The following is a 24,439-nucleotide window of genomic DNA, read 5'->3' as shown; positions in this document are numbered from 1 at the left end:
GTCAATATTTAGCAGCGTTTGGCTGGTGGTGGAATTAATTTCTCACCCTGGTTTTGGACCTTTATGGGTTTATTATAGGGCTGGCTATTTAAAAACACTAACTTTCAGTAGTGTAACAATTTTTTTGTATCAATATTTGGATCAATATTGATATTATCAAAAGGCATCAAAAGGTTTAAAAATGTTGTATTATGATGGGATCTTTTGTTTTCTATTAGTTTAGCGTAATTTCTCTACTGAGAAAATCAATTGAGTACTGTGTGAAAAACTCTCATGCATAATGAAATGTGGTTTCATTTGACAAAAGTAAGTAAGTATTGTTTTAAAACTTGTATTACTGTAATTTGAGTATCGTAATTATGTGTATTGAAACATTTCCAATGATACCCAGCACTGTATGTATGTATGAATGCTGAATGTATGGCAGGTAGGTATGTATATATTTGACCACTCACCGTAATGCCTGGTCAACAGCGAGGCCTGTGAAGTTGAAGAAGCTCAGATACTCTTCTGCTACCATACGGCTGAAGTCATTACTGTAGCAAGATAGACAGATAGATAGATAGATAGATAGATAGGTAGAGAGAAAGAAAACAGGAAAAACAGTGACCAAACAAACCACAAAATGTCAATCAAATGCTCAAAAGCTGGCTTTCTCAGCTCAGTCACCCGCCCCAATTCGGGCTGTCAGTCAGTGCACACCGGCACAGTCAGCTCAGATATAGACCGGAGGCCAAAAAAAACAAAAAACGGAGATTCCCAGGGTGCATCTGTCAGAAAGGAGGAAACCCTTTAATCCCAAATTCTTTCTCATCAGCGCAAGCAAGCAACTGACAGACTGACGGGCTGATCCAGCAGCACAGCAGCGGAGGAGTGCAGACATGCAAAAAACACGGCACAATTTAGCCAGTATGTAAAGTCACATACAGTATGTACAGGAAACTGCACTGTGTGCACTGACCCTGCTAATGGATTAGCATTCATTAAATAAACATAAGATGCAGTAGAAAGGAGATCAAATAGCATCTACATACATTATATAAAAATAGACGTTTCCCCCAATAACATGCAAATTGACTGTTATTTTACAGTACTTTAAACCTTTGTTAAGAAGAATACTACATAAATGTAGCTTATTGTTATTAGCAGTAACAGTACTATTAGTATTATTAATAGTAGTTGTAGTGGTAGATGTGGTAGTAGCAGTAATAGTAATAGTAGTAGATGTAGTAGTTGTAATACAAGTAGATGTAGTTATAGTAGTAGTAGTTGTTGTAGTACTATTTTCAATGCATAAATAAACAGCAAATTATACCACACTAGAAATAATAATACTTCTAAAAGAAAACCAGTGCATGACTAGCAGGATTTGCAGACACCAACAGATTCCTCACAACAAAACAAGACTATAAGAGCTCACTTCTTGCTGAGGTGGCGCGCCACGTCGGACTTCCTGAAGCCATCCAGGTTGTAGAGGCGTTTGGCCAGGCGTTTGGCGGCCGCCACGTCGGCACGGTGGCTGCCGTTGGTGAGGGTGTCGCTGCTGCCCAGACCCAGTCTGTCGCTGAGGTCCTGGTCCAGCTCCGAATCTGTTGCCAGGCGGGCCTTCTCCCTGCACAGAGAGAGAGGGGGAGGAGGGGTCAGAGGTCAAAGAGGAGAAAGAAACAGTGAGTAACTGAAATAGGACACAGTGAGACAGATGGACAGAGAAGGATGTATGGGAAGAAATGGAAAGATAGAGGTTGGAAAAGGAAGTAGCAGAGGTAGAGAGACGGAGAAGTGGAAAGTGGGACAAAGTGAGAAAGAGGACAGATAAAAGAAAGAGATTGATGGTTAATTGAAAAGGATAGAGAGAGAAGGGTAATAGGGGATCAAAGAGGAATACCACAACTACTGCTACTACTACTAATTATACTGATAATGATAAAGTAAAATACATAATGGGAAGATAAAAATAGAAACCTGATCAAGAGAAAACAGGTTAAAAGAAAGATAAATAACTGTAAAATGAAATGAAATGAAAAAAAAAAACAACACAAGATGAATGGCGAGTGGATAGCAGAGGATGATTACAGAGATAAAAGGGGATTTAGTAGTAATATTAGCAGAGAGGGAGGTGGGAAGGAGGAGTATGACAGGATGGAAATAGACATATAGACAGGGAGAAGAAAGGCAGAGGGAGATCATGAAAAATTTACAAATTAAAGAGTTTTTGATGTTAGAGAGCAGAAAGGAAAACAATGAGTGCAAATATGCAGAAGTAGAGTTAAAAAAAGGCTAAGTACAAGAGTTAGAGGTCAAAGTGTTAATAAATGCAGTAATGGTGTTATTTATTTTTGCACTCATTTAGGTGTAGCATAAAGTATAACAGAACTTTTCCAAACTATTCCATATTCACATGGTTATCATACACTTGAATAATACCGCCTCTCAAAATCTCCCCCTTTCCGCCCATTTCCTTGCTTTCTCTTATCATTTCCTCATTAAGCCTCTTCAAAGCATTAGCAAGTTCAGAAGTGCAGAACTTATTATATCTGAATTATTCTGTGATAATAATTTAAGCATGTTATGTCACCTTGGAGCCAGCAGAGAACTTCTCTGGCTTCTGTTAGAATATGGATGATAGAAACGAGGTCTCTGAGTTCATGCACTTAGAATTCAACATGTTTTTCAGGGGATGCTGAGCGTCGCTGCTGCACAGTTGAAAGCTGTGTAACCATTCTTGTCACGCCAGCCAAAGAAAACAATGACAATCCAACAGCTCAGATTTGTATTCCAAAAAAGCAAGAAACAGCAACACTTCCTGAACAAGCGGAGCTCGCGTTTGGATCTATTGACGGCGGAACAAGCCAAGAAAACCCACAACACACAGTGCAGAGCCTTGCATCCCACACTGACACATCCTTATCTATGAGTCAGGCAAATCTCACCAGAGCAAATACTGCAAATAATAACACGGGCTGACTGGTGAAGAAAGCTACGGCCGTTCAATGGTCAACTTTGGTTTCACAGAGTACACAGAAGAAAATCTGAGGTGAGTGCAGAGGTAATTTCACACATTTCAAATCTGCAGCCTTACTAAACAGGCCTCTAGGTTCAGTAGTGGTACAGTAAGCCATCATATAGTCCATAGTTCCAAGTTCTTCAACCTACATTTACTCTGGATCAAGTATCAGTCCTGCAGCATCCACCACAGCCAATTCCTTCTCAGATGTTACGAAATAGAAGGTAACAGGCCTGTTGCAACATAAAACTTGCAAATAAACCTGACCAGTCCTCATAACTTCTGACAGCTAAAAACAGAACACCATTTGAATTTTCCATCCGGCCAAAGATAATATTCAAATATCTGTAAGTTGCATGAGAGACAGGAGCGACAGGTTCATGGGTGGGAGCTTACCTGTGGCGGGACCGCCTAACCGGCAAATACCTCTCCTCTCCGACCGCAACTGAGCCATGACAGCAGAAGACGGAGGGCGTGTTCCCTGCCGTCCCTGTCCCTGTCCCCTGCCCGGCCCCGTGCCTCAGACTGCTCACCCGACTGACCCCTCCTCTCCTCCTGGCCCCATAACCCGACCGCATCACCACTCACTAGTCGCCCCACTCTCTTTCTTTCCACGCAGAAAAGTTAGTGCCACGCGAATGCTGTGCGACACCTGTAGTCAGCCCCTACAGGCCCACAGATTAGGACATTCCTCCGCCTGGCTTTGAGTCTGTCTGAAGTAAAGAGGAACTTCATGAGTCCTTTTTTCTCCCCTTTCTCACTTTCCCCCCTCTGTTTGCTGTCATTTGATCTTCACAGCAAGTTTCCTCCCCCCAAGTAAAGGAGCTGTTTGTCCTGCGGTGCCTCTCCCTCTCTGTCTTTTTCCCTCTCAGTCTGTTTGGTGTTGTTTCTGTTCCTCTTTGCACTCCTCCCTCTCTCTCTCTTTCCCTCTCTCTCTCTCTTTCTCCCTTTCTCCCTCCCTCTTCCACTGTGTAAACTTTAGCACTGTCCCCTGCTGACCTTGGATTCTAAGCATGGCATGAAACTTGGCTTGTCTTTCGCCCAAAATCCCTCTACCCCCCCCTCTCCCTCTGTCCCTCCCTCCCTCCCTCCATTCATTCCTCTTTCTCCCTATCTCCAATTACACACACTCAGTATTTGCATCCTTTTGGGTGTTGTATACATTCTAGTCTACCTTGTTTCTGCTGTGAGCTTTTTGCACACCTACAGAGAAAACAAAGATACAAGGTGTCAGGTTGAAACTCCCAGAAATATCCACTAGGTGCGTGCCTCCATATTGTTTCCTCTACAACCACGACTGCCCAAGGGAAAGTATAGGTTGGCCTTCTGTAAACATTGTGGCAATTGTGGCGTCTGTTTACAGCATGCGCTTCATCAGGGCTGGCATGAGGAATGTGTTCAGTGTGGATAACTAGTTAGATTAGGCCAGTACTGTACTATAGTCTCCTTTCTGCCACCTGTTAGCATTGTCTCTTCAAGAGCTAGCACAATGCCGGGGTCCTGAGAGAATTCCTAGTGTCAGACTCTGCTTCAACGGTCTATCATCGCATAATTGGACCCCCTCTCTCAGTCCAATGGCCAGCTCCGCACAATGAGCCTCTGTCTAACAGCACAGACTGTCTCAAAAGGGTGATGTGAGGGAAGGGAGGGGTGGCGTTGGGGGGAGTGAAATTCCAACTTTTATCAAAGTATGGACAAGCCTTCAGAAATATTTGCCCTGTTGTCAGGCTCCTGGATTCCACTGCTCCAGGGCTGCGAGAGTTGGGCTGGTCACGGAAGTCTGATAACACCGGTGTAATGTAAACATTTACCTTACTAGTCCAGCATGTATTGGTTCTCATATAAAGGGATTTAAGTGATCTGGAAGTTGTGGAAAATCCTGGCCATACCTAATCTGTGAGTATAACTTCAAATACACTCAATAACATCTTGGATAGGGGCTTTTATACTGAAGCCTCTGTACTGTTTTTGACCCTTTCGGACAGTATTTGTGCATTGATCAGTTCAGTCTGGATTATGTTTTGTTTTTGTGTCAGTGGACAGAGCTTTTCCAGCTACACACACAATCGAGCCACTGTTCAATAAATGGCAGAAGACAGAAAATTGAATGGTTGTGGAAAGACACACATACTCAGTACTGTTACTAGCAGGATGGTGGAGGACAACTAGGACTGGCCTAATTATCCACAGTACCCAAATACCAAGACTCACAAGCCACAATATGTACCCCCCCCCCCCCCCCCCCCCTCCTTATACACACACACACACACACACACACACTTACCCTCCCTTACAGACTGCAGCAGGGATTTTGGACCGGTTAAAAAGAACAAAATCAATGTGGATAGCATACTGGGCAAAAAGGGGAAAAATGTATAATAAAGAAATAATGTTTGTCATTGTTGCTGCTGAAAGTGCCCACCTGCATTAGCTTCACCCTTGGTATCACAAAGCACTTGAGTGGTGTGACTGTGGTCCTCTCTCGCCATCTAGTGGTCTGAGAGACAAGGTGACCCGGTGCAGTCACTGTACCTCTGCAGTGCTGTCACACCAAGTTAGGGTGACATTCACCAAGCCAGTCCACCTCACTGCCACACACAAGCACTGTAGCGGTCATTTCTTTACCATAAGTGATTATTACAGAGAAACAGACACTTGTCCCTAACCTCAACCACACTTCAGACTGTATCGCATATTTTGTGGGGAGTAGGATGGATTTAGAAAGCAACTGTTTTAGTGATGATATGAAATGAGAATACAGCATATGACAAAAAGACAAAGGATTCTGGATATAAAATAAAGTCCCTTGATTTTCAGGTATCCAGGGAGAGTCCAGGGAGAGTTATAATGGAGTCTTTGGGCCTTTGACTGTGAAGGTGAGTCCTTCACTGCTGCAGCAGCCATCTGCCTCTGTCTAACTTGCCTACAGGAGCCATCTAACACACACACACACACACACACACACACAAGCATGCACTTCACACATACATCCATGTAAGCACTCACAAACACACATGCACGCACATACTCACACTCATACATACATGGAAATATGCACAGATGGACACACACACACTCACTCACACAGACACACACACACATAGCACACATCCACCGCCTGCCTGCCAGACAGCAGAGGGACCACAGGCAGCCTTCTAGCGACCTTCACTCCAAGCCACTCTGCTCCAGAATAGCACTGCAGCGCTGCTCTGTGCAAGGAGAATGGCACAGACTGAGACTCATTTATCTGGAGACTGACAACGCTCCATTACTGGGCTACTGACCTCAGAAAAATGCAATCAAAAAGGCATTAATATTAAATTATTATCAAAAACACTTTAATTTGTAACTGCTTATGAAGTTCCTTCCACTACTACAACAGAGGCAGTAAGATACAGTTCATCCAAAGGAAAAACTTTGAAAGTTACTCATGTTTCAACAGTTTATAATTTCAAAAAAAAAAAAAAACATACTTTGGATTCCTCTAATAGCTGCAGTTTCATTTCTAATGGTTTTTTCTCTCTGTGTGCCTGAGAATGTGAAAATATATTTGTATGTGGTACATACTCTATGTATATGACTGAATGCTGATCTAGATATGTGTATAGATTATATGATGTTGTCAATAACACTGAATGATTGATACAATCCTCATATTTCTAATATTATTATTCTTTGCAGTTTGGAGAGTGACAGGAAAGATAGGAGAAAGTGACAGAGGGCATGATGACAACAAAGGCCAGATTTAAACCCATAATGTTGTGAGAACATGGTACACACCTTAGTTTAGCTTGGTAAAATCACCAAAGCATGAATCACCTGCATTTCAATTGTCAACATTGCCTACCTGCCGCATTCCTACTAATTCACAAGACATAAAAATACACCTTGACTGCTGTTTGTTTTCTTCTCCACCAACAGCACATGCTAACTCACCTGGGGAAGGAGAAAGAGGGGTTGCTGTACCAGCTGCTCCCTAGCCGCGCCGGCTCTCCTCCTCTCGGCGGCGTGTCATCTGAACCGCTGCTCAGCCTCTCGCTGGACGGGGCGCGGGTGGCGTCCGAGTCCCCCGTTACGGTGAGGATAGAATCAGAGAGACTGGGCCTCTCATCGTGAGCCAGCGGGGCGAAGCTGAGCTGGACGATCTGCCGGGCGCTCTGGCAGACCGGTCCCTGGATGGCCGGGGTTAGCGTGGGCAGGTCAAAGGTCAGGACAGTCTGGGTGCTGGAGGTCAGCAGCTCCTCGCTGTCCAGGCTGTTGTAAGACGTCCCCTTGGCCCGGTGAGACTCCATGATGCTCTCAAAATGGCGGCTGAACGTGTCCTCTGAGGCACGGCGAGGACCGGAGACCAAGATGGGGGATTTCAGGGCAGGGTGGTGGTTGTCGAAGAAAGTTTCCAGTGGTCTGGAGAGACAGAGGGAGATTTTAGGAAAAAACAACATTGCAGTGTTTTGTTTAAATGCATTTTAACCAAGAGAAGATCTAAAAAATAGGTCTTTCACCTGGACATCATATTGTGACAGTCTGTGCCACGCTGTATAATATACTGTAAAAAAGTTGTGTCTAATTGATGCAAAAAATGCCACCAAACTGGTTTGTGGTCTACTTGTGAAACTAGGCTGCGGGTGAGATCAAAATAGAGATCAAAATATGGGTCAAGGGAAAATCCTGCCTAATGTATTTTTGAACTTCATGTGTGTGTTTGTGTGTGTGTGTGCATGCATGTGTGTACAGACCTGTGTATATATGTATAAGCGTGTGTATGTATTCGTATGTCTGTTTTTCTGCACACATGTGATCATGCTCACCTTTTCAGCAGGTGTCCAAACACCTCTGGCTCCTCCTGGGCTGCATACTGCCTTTTCCTGTCGTCTCCTTGCATCCTCACACTGGCCCAGCTCACCATTTCTTCTTCCTCCTCCTCTTCCTCCTCCTCTTCCTCCTCCTCCCCCTCCTCCTGCCTTCTGGCTCCTCCCACCTCCTCCCCGTCTGTCCTCTCATAGGCCAGGCCGCCCAGAGGGCTGCTGCCTGTACCCGAGGTGCCCAATACGCTGCGGTTACTACCGAATGCAGAGTCAGCATCTTCCTGTTCAGCCAGTAGCACCTCGTCTATGTCCGTCTCGCGGTAGCAGCGTAGTGGGACGGCATCCAGGTCAGTTTCTGAATACTTCAGGGTCCGCCGAATGATGCCGGTTTTGGGCGACGTCCCGGCCACAGCAGGGGGAGGGGTCACCAGCTCCACCTCCACATGCTGCACCTCATGATTGGCAGAGAGGAGAGGCAGGGAGCAAGGGGGAGTCGGAGTGGGAGACTCACTGGAGTTACCACTGGGAGGAGCTGTGGAGGCTTCCAGGGAGTCTGCAGAAAATGAAATATAACCCTTATTACTTTGAGAAATGTAATCAGCATTCCAATGCTACATTTGCTAATGTTCTGTTCTGACTACACAGTAAACACATTTCAATTCTTCACTTGCTCTCATAGTTGATCCAGTATCATAAAATATATTTAAAAGCACAGCATCCTCATATTATAAGTATGGTTTCCTAAAGGACATACAGTGACATTGACACACTAGCCCAGCAGTGCTACTTGGCAGCCTTCTCTATACCATCTCCACTGGCTCCAATTCAAATTCTGCCTCATGAAGAAGGGCAGAAAGGAGTAAAAAATCCCTTAAATTTTCTACTCCAATAACATGAAGGCTGATCTGCAGTGAAGTTACAGTTGCTAGAGGAAATTGTGGTGTGCATGCTCTCACTTTTCTCCCCCCTGCTGGCAGCCTCCTCAGCAGGGGTCCCGAATAAAAACTCCCACTTGGCACGTGCTATCCTTTGACAGTGGAGCGAAGGCCCGGGCACTGCGCTGCCACTGTCCGTCTGGAAAATACATACAGAGAGAGAATTTAACTCGTAATGTTACACAGTATGGTATAAACTCTACATTCTCTACATTTTCAGTTCATGAGGTACACAGTATCAAAACAAACATTATGGTTCAAAGCTTTGTGATTTCCATTATCTGTTGTACTCAGATCATATTTATAGGGTGTAAATAAGATTTCATCCAGTGCTGACCTGTATTCCTGAGGTGGCAGCCCCGGTCTCATTGCTCTGGTGACTGGACTGACTGGACTCTGGAGACACACAGTCCCTGTCCCCTAAGCTGCCCGTCACCCCACTGGAGCTCCGCGAGGATGACCCTCCCATCGCTCCGTTCTGGTCCACCTCTGGAGGCTCTTCGACCCTCAGCAGGCGTGGCTGCTGCCCTGCCCCGTATCCCTCCATCTCATCGCCCTCTTCATCCTCATCACAACCCTCATCCTCCTCTGGGGAGTCCAGCACCACCGGCCCCAGAAGCAGGACCTCCCTCCTCCTCTGCTCAGCTCGTTTCTGCTGGGCCGTGGGGCTCAGAGCCCTGCGGCTGTGTCTGGATTGACGGGCAGGAGCAGGGATAGAGTTGGACTCAACACCAGGGTCAGGGCTTGGCCTCGGGCTGCTCTCCTCCACCTGTCCCCACTGTTGCCTGGATGTCCAGCTGACCGGTGCCTCCTCAACACCCTGATTGATGAAGAGCCTGCGAGCGAGCTCTGTGCAGTCCCCTCTCTCAAAACAGCTCAGGTCTCCTCTCCTGTCCAGGCCAGGGGACCAGGAGTCTCCGGTGTACTGTGGGAGCTGACGCCGATGCAGGGTGGGGCTGTCCGGTGCTCGGAGCTCAGCTCGGAGTAGCCTGGGGTCCCTCATGGGAGAGCTGAGTTCAGTGGGAGGATGAGAGGGGCGGAGGAAGCGGGAAGGGAGGGCGGGGGAACCTGGAGCCACTGTCTCCGCTAGGATGGAGTTCTGATGCTGGGAGTTCTGAAGGCCGTCCTCCTGGTGTGTGTCATGGTTAGTATATGTGTTTGCTTCGTGCGAGTGTGATTGCGAGATAGAGTTTTCAGGCTGGTGAGAGTCAGTGTTGTCAGTTGCTGGCGTGTGCTGGCCGTTTAAAGGGATGTTCATTTTAAGTGTTTGCTGCTGAAAATGTTGTGCATTTGGAGTTGAACTGTGAAATTCTCCAGGGTTTGAGCCGCCGATGAGCTCACCTAAAGCATTGTGCAATGAGGACCTCCTTGCCTCTGTGAAAATAGAGGATACTTTGGTAGCCTCCTCTGCTAGCCTGCGGGCGACTTCGGGGCTGTGAGCTGGAGAGGAGGGTTTGCTGTCACTTAGCTGGTTCATGCCCTCAACTAGATTATTGCCAAGTTGGAAGATTGCTCCCTGGGGTGAGGCGCTCCTGTTACAGGCCCTGTGAACGCGTCTCTGGGTGGCCGGACTGCCTGTCGCTGCTCTGTCCTGTCCTGGCCAGTGAAGAGGACTCTGGGGCTCGACATAGGACCCGGGCCTCGAGTGAGGAGGTGTGCCCAAAGCAGACTGCCTGGACTGGGAGGAGAGCTGGTCTGAAGCTGGGCTCCGAGGCAAGCCACAAATGGCCTGGCTCCTGTCTGTGACATTGTCATTCGGGAGTGTGCAGGTGCTTTGACGCTGAACAGGGGACCCAGCCCAGGACTGGCAGCGTGGTTGTTGGTTGTAGCGTGAGGCTGGGGTGTGCTCAAGTGCATGGGCTAGTTTAATCCTCAGCAAGGGGGAGCCAAACTCCTCCACAGCCCTCTGAGTAGCTGCCCTGCCAATGGGGTCAAGGGGGGGTTGGCGAAGGCCGGGGGAGAATGTCTGCTGGTGACTTCCTGGGGATCGGAAGGCCAGCTTGGGACTGGAGCTGCAGGAAGAATCTGGACTCCCAAACCAAACCGGGTCGCTGAGCCTTTTGCGAAAGTGGGAAGGGGTGGATCTTTCCTCTCTGGTCCCTCTCTGGCACACAGAGCTTCGTGGACTCTCCACCGTCTTCACATTGGCTTTCTCGATGTAGCTGAAGGTGACCACAGACCGCTTCCCATCGCTGACTTCCTCCTCGCTGAACCTCTGGGAGCCGGAAGGTGTGTGAGGGGCAGTGACCCTCCCAGAAGAGGATGGCGGTGGGGAGTGGACAGTAGAGATTCCATCACAGGGTAAACTCTGTCGCTTGGTGACAGTGGGGGACTGGGAGCTGTTAGCTTGCTGGATCTGAAAGCTCACAGTGTGTCTGGAGGGAGACTGGCTGTGTGAGCAGTCCTGAACCAGACGGTGAGCTGTGGAGGCCTTAGTGACCGTCTGGCAGGTTGTCTGACCGGCCAGCTGAGACAGGAGCTCTGCAGGGCTGTCCTGGACCGCGTGCCCCCGGGCAGTCCCTTCTTCTTCTTCTCCAAAACCCCCTTTCCCCCCATCCTGTTCTGGGGCAGACCTCACCTCCACATACAGATGAAGGACTTTTCCAGATTGGGACATGACCTCCCCTCAGCGCGTAATGAGGACAGAGAGGATGAGAGCGAGAGAGAGACAAAGAGAGCGAGAGAAACAGAAACAGAAACGGAGCAGAGAGAGTCAGAGAGGGAGACAGATAGAGACAAAAACAAAGGGATGTTTCTTCCTTGTCCCTTTTCCTCTTCCTTTTATTTGTTGGTTTGGTTCTTGTTTATCTGCTGGTGCTGGATGTCAGTTTATTTTTAGACGGTCTTTCTTCTCCCTCCCGGAACGTCTGTGTGCAGAGCAGAGACACACAGGCTGAATGGCCAGAGGACAAACATGCCCACGGGACACCTTCAACAGCTCCCTATTCTTCATACCTGTGTGTGAGAGGAAGGGGGAGTTGTTATTTTTCAAATCCTTAAATGAATCTAGATACACAAAGGACATCCCGGTATTTGTGGTGTACACCTAACTGGGTAGAGATGACAGAAGAGACAATGAATCTGTAAACGTCAACATGGCTAAAATCAACACATCAACACATGACGTCTAAATTTGGATCTAAAAAGATGTGGCTTGAAGTGAAATCCACATGCGGGACGAATGTGTTCCCCGGCAGCATAGTTTTCCAGCTTGGCCCCGTCGCTCGTTGTGTGCAAACAAACTGAGCCTGTTCAACACTCTAATTGACTCGCACACCAATAAATAACAGTTCTGTTCTGACAGGATAGCACTCTCTGCCAAACAAGAAGCAACAAGGGAGTAAACCAAGGGAGAAGGGAGGTAAAGTGGATGCGAGGGAGAGTGCCCCAAAGTGGTAAGAGTGCAAAAAGATGGTAAACAGCGTAGCTTTAGATGAGTCCATAAGGGTAAACTCTAGTCCATTTAATTCACACCCCTGCCATTCACACACACAGGTCAGGTTGTACACATGGATGTTGTCAAATACTAGCTGAGCTGTAAAAAGATTTGTGAAAACGGTGCCAGTGGTTACAGTGATGTGCATTACACAAGCATGCCGTACCCTGCACATAAACTCGTCAGTTTGAATTATAAATTTACTCACTTGATGCCAGTAAAAGAGATATCTCTTTTGTCTAGATTACTGTACAGCGAGTGTTTCTCTGGCAAAAAGCCCAAAGCTTTCATTCCAACTGATTCACTTTGCAGCTTTCTGATTTTAAGTGGCTCTAACTGTAAATGCCCCATACCCCAAACTCATTGTGCCCTCCTGTGTTTATAGGCTTAGCAGTGTATTTCTCTCCATTGAAAGAGACTTCTACTGAAAAGCAATGAAGACTGGCCATCCATTTGTCTGGACCGATCAGCTGGTGACATTGACTCCTTGCTCAGCTCTTAGTCAATCTTTGTTCTTTGCCAAGTAGAGACATTTTTTGAAAATTCATATGTGATTGAGGGCAGTTTTTGACCGATATTTAACATAAATATGGTCATTTTCTTATATCTGACAGATATTTTACATTAATATGGTCACTTGCTGATATCCTACAGATAGCAGAGGAATGTTTAGGGACTTCAATTGCCATAATTGGGACACCTAAGTGTACAGATTTTACAAAAGAGGTCAGAGCACAGAGGCAGCTGAGAGCAGTTGGGAGGAGAGGGGGGGTCTAGGAAACTTTAACAGGGATGAAGTTTGTTGTGGAAATCAAACCTGTAACATAGCAGGACCTTGTATCTAACCACCAGGTCACATTTATTTTGTTTGGTATAAAGTATGTGTCATTTAAGAAACTGACTGGAGTTCTTACAAAATCTTCCTACGTTAGCAGATTTGGTCAGTAAACCACATGACATTCAGTAGGTAGTGATTGAGCCTTGAATCCCCTGTATACATTATTCTCTCTGGGACATACAGTTTACTGTTATGAGATGCGTAGCAGTTACTTGGTGTCAGAGAGAAAAGTGAGCTTATCCTGTTGGGAGAGGAAGCAGGAAATTATCCCTCACTTCCTCCTCTGCTCTCTGACTCATCAGTGATAAGACCTGGTGGCAGGGCTTCATTCAAATTCTGAATGAAACAATTCACCGCTCAGTATTCAGTCTGACATATAGCTATAAAGTGATTTAGCTTAGAGATTGTTCAGGCTTGAAAAAGTCACGGAAAATGGGGATCTGATTTGATCTTCAGGAATCACTTTGACATTGATGCAGCAGGTAGGGAGGAAACCAAGGACTCTGTCACCACTTCGTGAAAAGATATGTCTCTATTCAAATGAGCAGCAGCTTATTCAGTCTGTCAGTGCTCGCCTGTCTCTCTCAACCCATATCTGTCAAATCTCAAAAGTTTTCTGACAAGGCAAACACCAGCCTCCATGAAATGACTTACTTGGTGCAGGACGCCCAGGGTGCTCAAACACATCATGCACCAAAGACCAAACTCTTATCATAGAAGTTTCTTAGTATTTATTCTCTTTTTAAAGCACAGCCTGAGCCACTTTTTCCTCTTTGCTGAGCAGAATCCCTTGGCAGTTACTCTACTCAACCCAGCTGAATGCTGTCCAATTGTCAACATTCTGTTTATCTGTCATGCAAAACGACTTTCTGTGCCAATAATGCCATAGACAACAGATCTCTTGCATAAAAAAATCATTCAAAGGAGGATGGTGAACTCCAGACTGCTGCCAGCAGCGACAGATTGGAGTTGCCTTATGGTAACAGTGGGAGAGAGCGTGCTTGTTGCAAATTGAAGTTGACAGAACAAAGAGAACTTGTGTGAGATTTGGCATGCAAGGCAAGCAACTTTCCCCTCTTGACCCCAACTGACTTCTGCCCTCACTTCAAATTAACCAGCCTCAGTCACACCAACCTTTCCAAACTGACACATTTTCTTCCTGGCTCTTATTATTTTATTTTACCTAGCATTTTTCTGTCTCACCTAATCACAAAGTCACAGCAACATCTGTTATGCTCTTTGCTGTGGCTTTGACCTTTGAATCTAGGAATTAAGCTTATTCTACTAATTGTTAGTCACTCTGCGTAAAAGCATCAGCTAAATTCCAATAAAATATTTCTCTTTCTCCAGCTCATACTCACCAACCACTCTCTTTCTCTCTCTCTCTGTCTACCTGTCTCTCCATTTGTCACACTGTATCTTTCTCTCATTTTCACACCTCAATTGAATAGTGCTACTGTCCCCCAAACTAAGGCCATTCACCAATAAGGCCTTTGTCCAGTTGTTGGTAGCCCCATGGGGTCTAATTCTCTAAAGGGTGCGAAGAGGACGAGTGTCTCCTTGGCAGCGTCATAAATGTGACAGGGCTTGTCAAGCTTGGGGATGAAGCCACCCAGTTGATTAGTGAAACTATTTGTCATATTTGTAGCCACCAAGAGAGAAAAGCTGTAAGCCTACACTGGCCGGTATCGATTCTGGAAAGAGCTGATGAGCCTGAACTTCATTTGTGCCCCTGTGATCCATCACTTCATCAGCTGAAACAGATGTGGGCGAGAACAAGAGAGAGGAAGAGAGTCGAGAGAGAGAGAGAGAGAGAGAGAGAGAGAGAGAGACAGATAGAAAAAGAGAGTGTAAGCTAGGGAGAGAGAAAAAGGAGAGAAACAGATAGAGAGCAAGAAACACAGAGACAGGCAGAGAGAGAGACTGAGAGTGAAAGGAAAGCAGGATGAAGCAGAGTAAAGAGAGGATGAGAGAATTACGCTTGTGAAGAAGAGAGTGGTGCTGGCGGTCAGCCAGAGTGATGGGAGTGTAGATTTACAGGAAGGCCTGTGGTAGGAGCAGTAACACGACTACAGACCTACATAAACAATGCTGCCCTCCTACTTTCAGCCAGATGCCGGAAACAGCCAACTGAATCAGAATCAGAGTTGCTTTAACCGTCAAGTAAAATAAACATACTAGGATGTGTATGGAAAATGTTAAAGGAATTGTCTTGCTGGCATGTAGTGACAATATCATACATACTAACACAATCAAGGACAAACAGAATCACATATGCAGTGCAGAAGGGACAGCAAAAGATATACATAATCACTCTACAATCAAAATTCAATATTCAACATTCAGTTGATATCCTCCTCTCTCTCCTCTCCTTATCCATATCATAATCCTGGATCCTAGGTGCTGCAGTGCTACCATTGAATGCCCTGTTTTCTGAGAGCCGTCCAAGTTGGCAGCGGTGCTGGTGGGGTATGGGCTCACTACAGCAACAGTGTTACTGCCGTGCCAGGAGTCACAATAGAAGCAGATCATTACCACTCGCCACCTGCCACGCTCTGCCTGATTTACTGTACACTAACACTTCAATCACTTGAATTAGCCGAACGCGCACGTTATTGAACGAGGGAATATCTCTGCACTCCATTGGGTTGCCTGCAATGTGAGTGATCTAAGAATTTAAACATTATCTACTGCTACACACACTCGCTCACACAAGTCACCCTGAATGCCTTTGCTGAAATGCTGACAAAGGGTTTCATGCCAAAATGCTCAAGTACATCTCCAATTTTAGAAAAAAAAAACCTTGAAATTCAATCAATAGTTCAAATACATTGCTGATTCCATTCTCAAAAATGATGGTAATTTACACAACATTTAAATGTTCAGTTTTACTATCATCAATTATTTAGTAAGAGCAGGTGCTACTTTTATTTATAAAATATATACATCTGTTTGTTTATAATGCATCATAATTAAATAATCTAATAAAATTCATTGTCATGGCTATAGCAGAGTTTACTGGGAAGCTCATCCTTGTGCTTTATGGATTCCTCCTCGGTTCCAGTTCTCCATGACAACCCCAAGGCCTTGGCAGCCTGACTGCTGTCTTAGGAGGAGAAGGAGGAGTTCCTCACATCACAGGCAATCTAATTTCGAGGTGAGTTGTTATCTTTTCAAATAAAAGCTTTTACCAGACTGTTTTGTACCTCGCCAGCAGATGCCTTGGCTATCATTTAAGTGTTGGGTGGTGGTGGGGAACTATGAATTTGGCTGTGTGTGTCCATCTGTCCGTCAAACGTGATATCTCAGATGATATCGCAGACTCCACTGGTCTGAAACATGGAGGTATGACGCATCTTGGCACTGTGTTCCAGCATTTAAAAAAACAACACTGATAGACCTGATGGGGACGTTATAATTAAAGGTAAAAATTTCAAACTCTGAAAGCCCATAACGCTATAACTCAAATTTTCATGAAACTTGCATCATTTGTGAGGGACGAACTGCTCACTCTTTCTTATTTAGAACATATTGTGATTTTTTAGAGCAATGGGCTGGGGGAGGAGGGGGATTGAACACTACACAAAAACAAGTACTCACACCTGGGAGCTTCCCAGTGCAACCTCACTTTGGGGTTAAGTGCTTTGCTCAAGGGCATCTAAATAGCACCTAATTAGGAAGGGGAGAGCACTTTTTTGTTCATATCCCCCCACCCAGTAGAGGGAGATTCAACCCGGTGACCTTCCACTCAGAAGTGGGCTTCTGTAAACAATAACCCATGCTGCCCAACATTGATGACTCATCCTCTTTTTTCCCCTCCTGGTTCACAATGGGACTGCTATCAGAGGGACACACACACACACACACACACACACACACACACACACACACACACACACACACACACACACACACACACACAGGACACCAGGTTAATGTGACAGTCCTCCTATAGATAAACTCCACCAGGTCCTTGGGCTGGGCATTTATGAGTCAAATCACACAGGTAATTAAACTCCTGTCAGCGTGTGCAGCTCTAATATTAGTTCCCTGGATACGATGCTGGGGCTCATGCTAATATTAGCTCCCAGCTTGGTTGTTGCTGGCGCTGTGCACTAGCTGCTATAATTTCACCAGCATGACAGGCTGTGCAATTTAGCTAGTAACAAATTAAAGGAGCCTTGGGATTTTGTATTAAGTTGCTGGGTGATAAGAGATATTCAGCCACATCCATAGTGTAAGATGAACCCTCCTCCTCAATCACCCACTCGCACAGATTGAAGGGCCTATTGATTTGTCTACAAATAATATTTGGCTACATCATAGTTGGCACAGCTGCCTACTCATGCACATTCTCAAGAAAGCAGCTTACTTGCTTGCTGTCACACCCAAAATACACCGCTCAAACTCAATGAACCTCCATTCGCTGCTGTACTGAATCATAATTAAACAGGCAGTGCCTAAAGAGGGTGAAGTGAAATTAAAGAGGCAAGTGACGAAAGCTGTCCTCAATATTTAGAAATACAGTAGGACTTTGTTCGGATTTGATACAAGGCTATCTCGCTCTCCCTCTCTCCCTCTGACGCTGCCTTCAAAGACACATTCAGACAAAAGACATGGGTCCTCTGACTCATGCAGAGGCACAAAGAAGTGTGTGTGTATGTGTGTTGGGGAACGAGTTAGTGTGAGAAAGAGTGAGAGAAAGATGCAGACTCCAACAGAGGGAGACACTGGCAGAGGCAAGAAGAGAGGAACCTTCTATCAAGCACCGCATTTGTCATGACCTTGGTGCCTATAAAGCTACTCCACTTATCAACTAGCAACTTGGTAAACAAAGACGACACATAAAGGAGGACTGATTAAATAACTGCAAAACACATCAGCCTTTCCCCTACCATTGAATAGGTAGGATAGGCTACTGAAACCAATGAGATAATTTAATTTATTTTGGTTTCAATGGAGAGTATTGTTGTCTCTTTAACTGTTTCAGAGGCATTCCCATCCTACCATGAAACACTGCAACATGTAAAAGTAAACTTCTTTTCTTAGTGGCCGCACAGCACTGGCCATGCTAAGTGTAACCCGGCAGTGCAGTATTCACCTATTGATTCAAACAGCATCACCATTATTGACAAGAGGATAGGATTTCTTGCCAATGGGGGCGGTGGTGAAAGTGAAGACAGACCAGCCTCAGCAACCATTTCACAAATATGTTCAAATGCGTTCCATTGTTATTTGTCTCCTTGTGGGCTTCACTCCTCTCCTTCGCCACCAAATGCATGCTAAAAAAAAAACAACCAAGTCCTTGGAGACTCGCTGAGACATGACCAACGCAAGTCACTGCGGGGAAAAACTTCAAAAATGAATCGAATCCCCAGGAATTAATATTCCCAGAACAGAAGGGAAGCTATAACGCAAGCAATGTCCAACCGCCTACATCTTAGAAACCTCACTTATCTCTTAGAGAATAAGGAGGAACAACTCAGGTTTCAGAGTAAATCGGCAGCACTTTTTTCCAAGAGGTGACCTTGCTCACCCCGCTATCTCAGCCTGCTGCAGGGTCGTGTTCTACAGAATGGGAATGCGTACTAGACAGATGAAAAGACAGCAGCGTACTGGCTCCCATAAACACCTACAAACTATTTGGACCTTTTTTCTGCCATCTGAAAAGAAACACCAGAGCAGAGAGACTTTAAACACCTCTCTAGACAAACCGAGTGGGAATACAAAGATAATTTTCATACTTTGAACAGGGTAAGAAACAAGACAACTAGCCTTGGGTGCAAGAGGCGACCTCAAAAACCAAATTACACACAATGTAATTAGGATTTTTTTTTTCCTTTGTAAGGGGTTCACTGGCTTCCTAAACGACTCCTGCACAGGGATGGAAACATTGCTAGTTATGGAACAGTCTCTTCAACCACAAGTGTGAGTATTTGTATCCATTCATTCATAGATTTAGAGTATAGTCATAGATGATGTCTACTATTTCTCTACCTATCAGAATTTTAATGTGAGATAAAGGGTGTAAAGCAGCTTGCTAATGGTTTAAATGACATTGTTGATCACAAGAGTCATTTCTGAAAAACCGGTGGCATTGCATTCATTGACATGCCCACACACATCGATTATACAAAAATATGCAAACCCTCATTTCACACACCCTCACACGTGTACTCTCATTAATGTGTAAGGACTCACACTCGCCCACACACACACACACACTCACACACAGAAGATAGAGTTCCACTTTTTCCTTTCATTAGTCATCTGTTCATAAGTCACACAACACGACATGCACAACTGTATCCTCTGTCAAAGCGGTGTGTTACCTCAGTAATTCTTTATCCTGATCAACCCCATGCTGCACTTTAACACAACCGGCAAGAGATGGCAGACAACTACATTCACTACACATGCGCACACACACACACACACACGCACACATGCACACACACAAATCTTTCCTCCCCACTGCCTTCTCTTCTCCTCTCTTCCTTCTGTCTCTATCTCACACTCACCTCTCCTCCTCTCTCAGCTGCCTCATCCATACAGGATTTACACCTCCCACATGACTTATCTCGTGTCGTCCTTTCTGTTCTCCCTCCTTCCTCCCCTCTCTCCTTCCCTCTTTCCTTTCTCCTCCCTACAGCAGAGCAGAGCAGAGCAGAGCAGCGGGCCTGCCTGACCTCTAAAGCCAGGCTCCCCAGTCAGCAATCCTGGAACTAGGCCACGCCCCCTTTGGCTGCACACCCAGCCAATTAGCACGCTCACATCCCGTAACCCCGCCCTCTTTCCTTCCCACAGCCTTTCACATACATGTTGAGGCAGTGTGGAGTAGCTAGTACTGGTCTCGGAGGTGCTGTAGGGAGTCAACGTAGAAGGCAGAGGGCGTTTTAAGACATGATCTGTTGGGACAGAGCGGCCTGGTACAGTGGACCCCCCTCCATGTGGGATAAAATTCAGGATAGAGGTGGCAGATGTGAGTGGACCTGAGAGACAAAAGATATGGATGAAAATGGACATGTGGTCTGGTCTGTGGGGTGGCAAAGTCTCAAGCATGTGTGAATCCCTCCTCCCAAATGATTCCCGGGTGATTTCAGTGGCGTTGTAGTAAATAAAAAGGCGGGAAAATAAGGAACTCCAATTGGTCACCATATGACAAACAACCACCTCTATAAACAAAAAAAAGCCCTCATATATTGTATATTCACAACAATATAAATTTACATGGATGATTATTTTCAGGAAAATTCACACCAGTTTGATACTACTTTCTTTACTTCATACTATCTTTTATATTACTACAATTTCTGGTCAGGTGGGTGAGTTTAAGGAGTTTTACACACTATGACACATCTCTCCCCGTATACTTCCCTTGTCTAGATAAAGATAAAAGGTACAAGAAACAGAAAAGACTCTTACTTTTGTCAGTCTGTCCTACATCCTGGGAGTGCCTTATACTGTATACCTATTTACCATATACCAAATCCTGTAAGCACAAATGAGTGAAGCTTTACTTAGACATAGATTTTACACTGTTACCTGAGCGGAAAAAAAACCCTCCAGAGCTAACAGTGGCAGATGGTGTAGCTATATATAATGTCAATGTAACATGTTCTTTTTGTTCCATCTACAGCATAAACACAGTTCCTTTAATAATTCAACAAAGTACAGAGTAACATCACGATAGTTCCCCTTAAAGCTGTACCGAGAATAAGTATTGAATGACTATATGACAGATATTCATGGTAAAAGTATCTCAAGGAAGACAAAGGAGAAATACGGCGAGTGACATCTGCAATTTCCTGCTATGATGTCTAAAAACCTTCTCAGGCTCTGAAAACATCAGAGGAAAAAGAACGGGTAAGAGCACGCTCTCACTCCTCTGAAATATTAAAGAGAGTTGCTGCAAGCCTTGAATAAACAAGAAAAAAACTTTTTTTTTCACTCTCATTCTCTCCATCCTCTGTTCACATGAAGTGTACATGCCATAGAATTTGAATTGACAGAAAGGTCATTCCAATGCAAATCTACTTCTTCTGGTCAGTACGCAAATGGCTGCCATAGAATGTTTGATAATGTTGTCATGGAAATCAGCTGTGATTTGATGCGTAAGACTCAGAAAGCTGATGTGTTACCATGGCAACGGCATCTTTTGGATGAACATTCCAGTGGCAGTTGTGATGGACATTCTAACTTTCTGATGAATGATTTCTGGGTGATGCAGTCCTTCAAATTTTTTTTTAATTTTCAAACAGTTATCTCTTGCTACCACTTGGGCCTGCCAAAGTGTGGAACTGTTTACAATGATTTTCTACAAAATATTCAATTTGTCAAAAACAAAAACAATTTTCTGTCATTAAGGTATGAATGCTATGTTGAAAGTATACTTTTCATTATTATGTTTTTTTTTTTTTTTTTATCTTTTTCTTTAAATGATCATCCAATATCCTCTACTTTGAAGTCAGAGAACATTGTTTTATAAAGGAGGCCTTGGGTCTGTGGTAGCCCAAAGGTAAAAGGGTGGGAGACAGATACATGAAGTGTCTGGGTGCAGACATCAGGGTAAAGGATCCAATGGACTCACAGACACAAACACAGATAGAGACACAGATATGGACACAGACATGTGCACGCATGCACATACACACACACACGCACAAAGACTAATCTGTCTGTTAGTTGGCATTTCTGCGCTATCTCTCTGATCTGCATACCTATCAATCAGTCAGTCTGTCTGCTTGCCTGTTTATCCGTCTGTCTGTCTGTCTGAAGTCTAACATCAGGGTGAGTGACCATGTAATACCAGATCCAACTCAGGATGATATGCTACATCACAGGATTTACAACCAAGAATAAACGGTAGCCTTCAGAACTATAACTTTCCCCTCCGTTCCTCCAAAATGGCCTGCGGTGCTTTCAAAAGCAAAACAGAAACCTTGTCAACATGACAGTCCCTCAAATCAAGTTGAGAACTTGCCAGAAAGGCATTTCCCATTTGCTAAAGCCATGATTCATACTTCATATGGCAGATCAATAATGGGTATGGACATTTTTGGGAGTATATCAATTACTGGTACAATACACAGAAAGTTGTGAGGACCTTGGGGATGGAAAACACCCTCTTTGCAAATGCCTTAGCTCAAAATACTAGTGTAGTTTAATATTAATATTTACAATCAACACAAAACAAATTTACATTTTTTTTAATTCACCTAAAAATGTTTCAATCACGTACAGTTAGTCCTTGTATCATTCACTCTGCCAATCAAATTTAAAGTGAAAATAAATAATGTCTTCAAACCCATAAATTTGATATAAACAATGCCAGAAGTCATTGCTTTTTCTTTGATTGTCAATCCTCAGCACTGGTCATCATCAGGTGGATATTCTCTCTGATTTCAGGTCTTTAAGATTCTCCTCTATACAGGAAGTGATGCATTTTATGTTTCCAGCAGAGCAGAAGAAGAACTGAGTAGTTAGTGTGAGCAGCGATAGCTCCCATGGCTGAACAGACACAGAAAAGAGCGGCACCTATAGAAACTCAGACTCCATCAATAGAAAATCCAAATGTCGCAGTACCGGCCACACTCTGCCTGCCAACTGATCTCTGGGAAATGCAGTGCAAAAACACCAAAACAATCATCACTTAGCACCTAAGATGCTGCCAAAATCAAAAAATCAGAACCGTGGATTACTGCATAAAAGTGAAAAACTTTTAGTTTCCGCAGCGGTTGTGAGCGCCATAAGGCAGCTTGGCATCTTTATCCTTTGACCTCTAGTTAGCCCTTGGAGCGGGCAGCTCATTTATCTAAATAAACCCCTGTCTGACACGTCAGCGAAGTTGCTGTGTCACTGCAGTCAACATACAGTATCCTCCAATGTTGGGCAAAGGCTCATGTCTGGATCCGAGTAACAATATCAGCTAATCCTGTCCTCTAAGAAGACAGAAAACGGATCAGACAAAGTTACAGCTAAAGCAGCTTATATTTACTCATAATACCTTGAAGGGTTTGGAAATGTTCTGCAAACTACACACCTCTGCCAGGGGATTCGTCATTACTTTGTATTTCCTCTGAGAAAATTTCATCTCTCAACAAAATTCTGTTCTTCCAGGTCTGTGCTCTGGCCTAACAAAACAATAAGGTCACCAGTTTGGCAGCTGCCTGACCACACAAGCATATCAGTGATACAGTATGCAGTGCAGTGTCCATAACAGGTGAAAATGACGGACAACTATCACAACCAGCCCATCTCTGCAGACTGCACCAACCACACCAAGCCAGCTTTTACCTTACAGCAGTGTCAGCACTCCTGAAGCAGATGCGGATGAGAGTTTTAAAAGCAATGAGGCATTCAGCAGCCTGTAACACGCTGTATGAAAACAAACTCTGCCACCTCCAATCTTGACCACTGTTCTATTTCAAACAAATAATGTTAAGGACAATCAAATTAAAGGATTATGTTGATTGCTTCCACCACTCTCTGGCGATCTTTGCCGATGCGCTTGAGAGTCCCTCAAAGGCAAACAATGTCACTCATTGATCGATGGAGTTTCAAAAATAAACCCCTTAATGTGACAAGTAGAGAATCAAGTTTGGATCTTCTCTCTGTCTCTCTGTCTGTCTCTCACCACTTATGTAAGGTCAAGAATATTTTATTTTAACTAATCATGACTGAATTATGAGATATGAAAGCTGGGGATGCTGTACCCAAATCAAATGTAAAATATTTAGAAATGTATTACAAGGATTCTGATTTGTGCAACTCAATTAAACCTCTTGGAAGCAGATATATTGTATATTGTAGTATCAATTGTGGCTCAACACTTTGAGCAGGGGACTGTGGCTATCAAGCAACAGTCTAAATCAATTACTGGCAATGAAATGTTGCTTGACAAACAGCCTGTGCATGCCAAGAATGACGCCTAAATCTCCATACTCATTGCAGCGTCTCTCCCTGACCAGCATGAGCCCCTGACAAAACGGTATGAGAAGGCATTTCAGCATGTAACAAGCAGAGAGCGGCTCTACAACAGATTTGTGTTTCATTAATCACACAGGATCCAGGCCACTGCAAAGCGCTCCATCTGCAACACAGCCAACACACAGAAAAAGCCCCACAGATTGGAGCAGCTAGCAGCAGACCACTCATTATAGGGAGACACAGCAGGATTGTAAAATGCTAATGCTTGCCATCATCACACAAGCTCACTCCTATCCAAATGCTAACAGGCCCTTTTCATTGCCAGCACTCTCACCTCCTAAATACTCCCACTACCACACCTCCAAAACATATTCTTGGCTTCCAGCACGGGTGATTATGAATGGAAAATAAACCATAAAGCTCTTTATTAGAGTTACACAGGTTTTAATGTTGCTTTCTAAAACCCCTCTTCCCCACCTCGCACAATTTGCT

At 44.7% G+C, this 24,439-nt stretch overlaps 1 protein-coding gene across 1 annotated transcript; it reads right to left on the bottom strand.

Annotated features, from left to right (window-relative positions):
• Positions 1–451: 451 nt before the first annotated feature.
• Positions 452–7,939, bottom strand: LOC139637977 (PH and SEC7 domain-containing protein 1). Its single transcript, XM_071511984.1, is given in 4 exon segments — positions 452–536; positions 1,421–1,675; positions 6,929–7,408; positions 7,813–7,939. Coding segments are annotated over 4 exon segments (918 nt in total). The 5' UTR covers positions 7,911–7,939.
• Between the last annotated feature and the right edge of the window lie 16,500 nt (positions 7,940–24,439).

The sequence above is a fragment of the Centroberyx affinis genome, unplaced genomic scaffold (genome assembly GCF_046629955.1).
Source record: "Centroberyx affinis isolate AG114_WGS23_722 - 3 ecotype Tasmania unplaced genomic scaffold, CSIRO-AGI_Caff_v1 ptg006024l_1, whole genome shotgun sequence".
In the NCBI taxonomy this organism is placed as follows: Eukaryota; Metazoa; Chordata; class Actinopteri; order Beryciformes; family Berycidae; genus Centroberyx; species Centroberyx affinis.
Note: the sequence above shows the minus strand (reverse complement) of the source record. Positions and strands in the feature narration are given on the sequence as shown.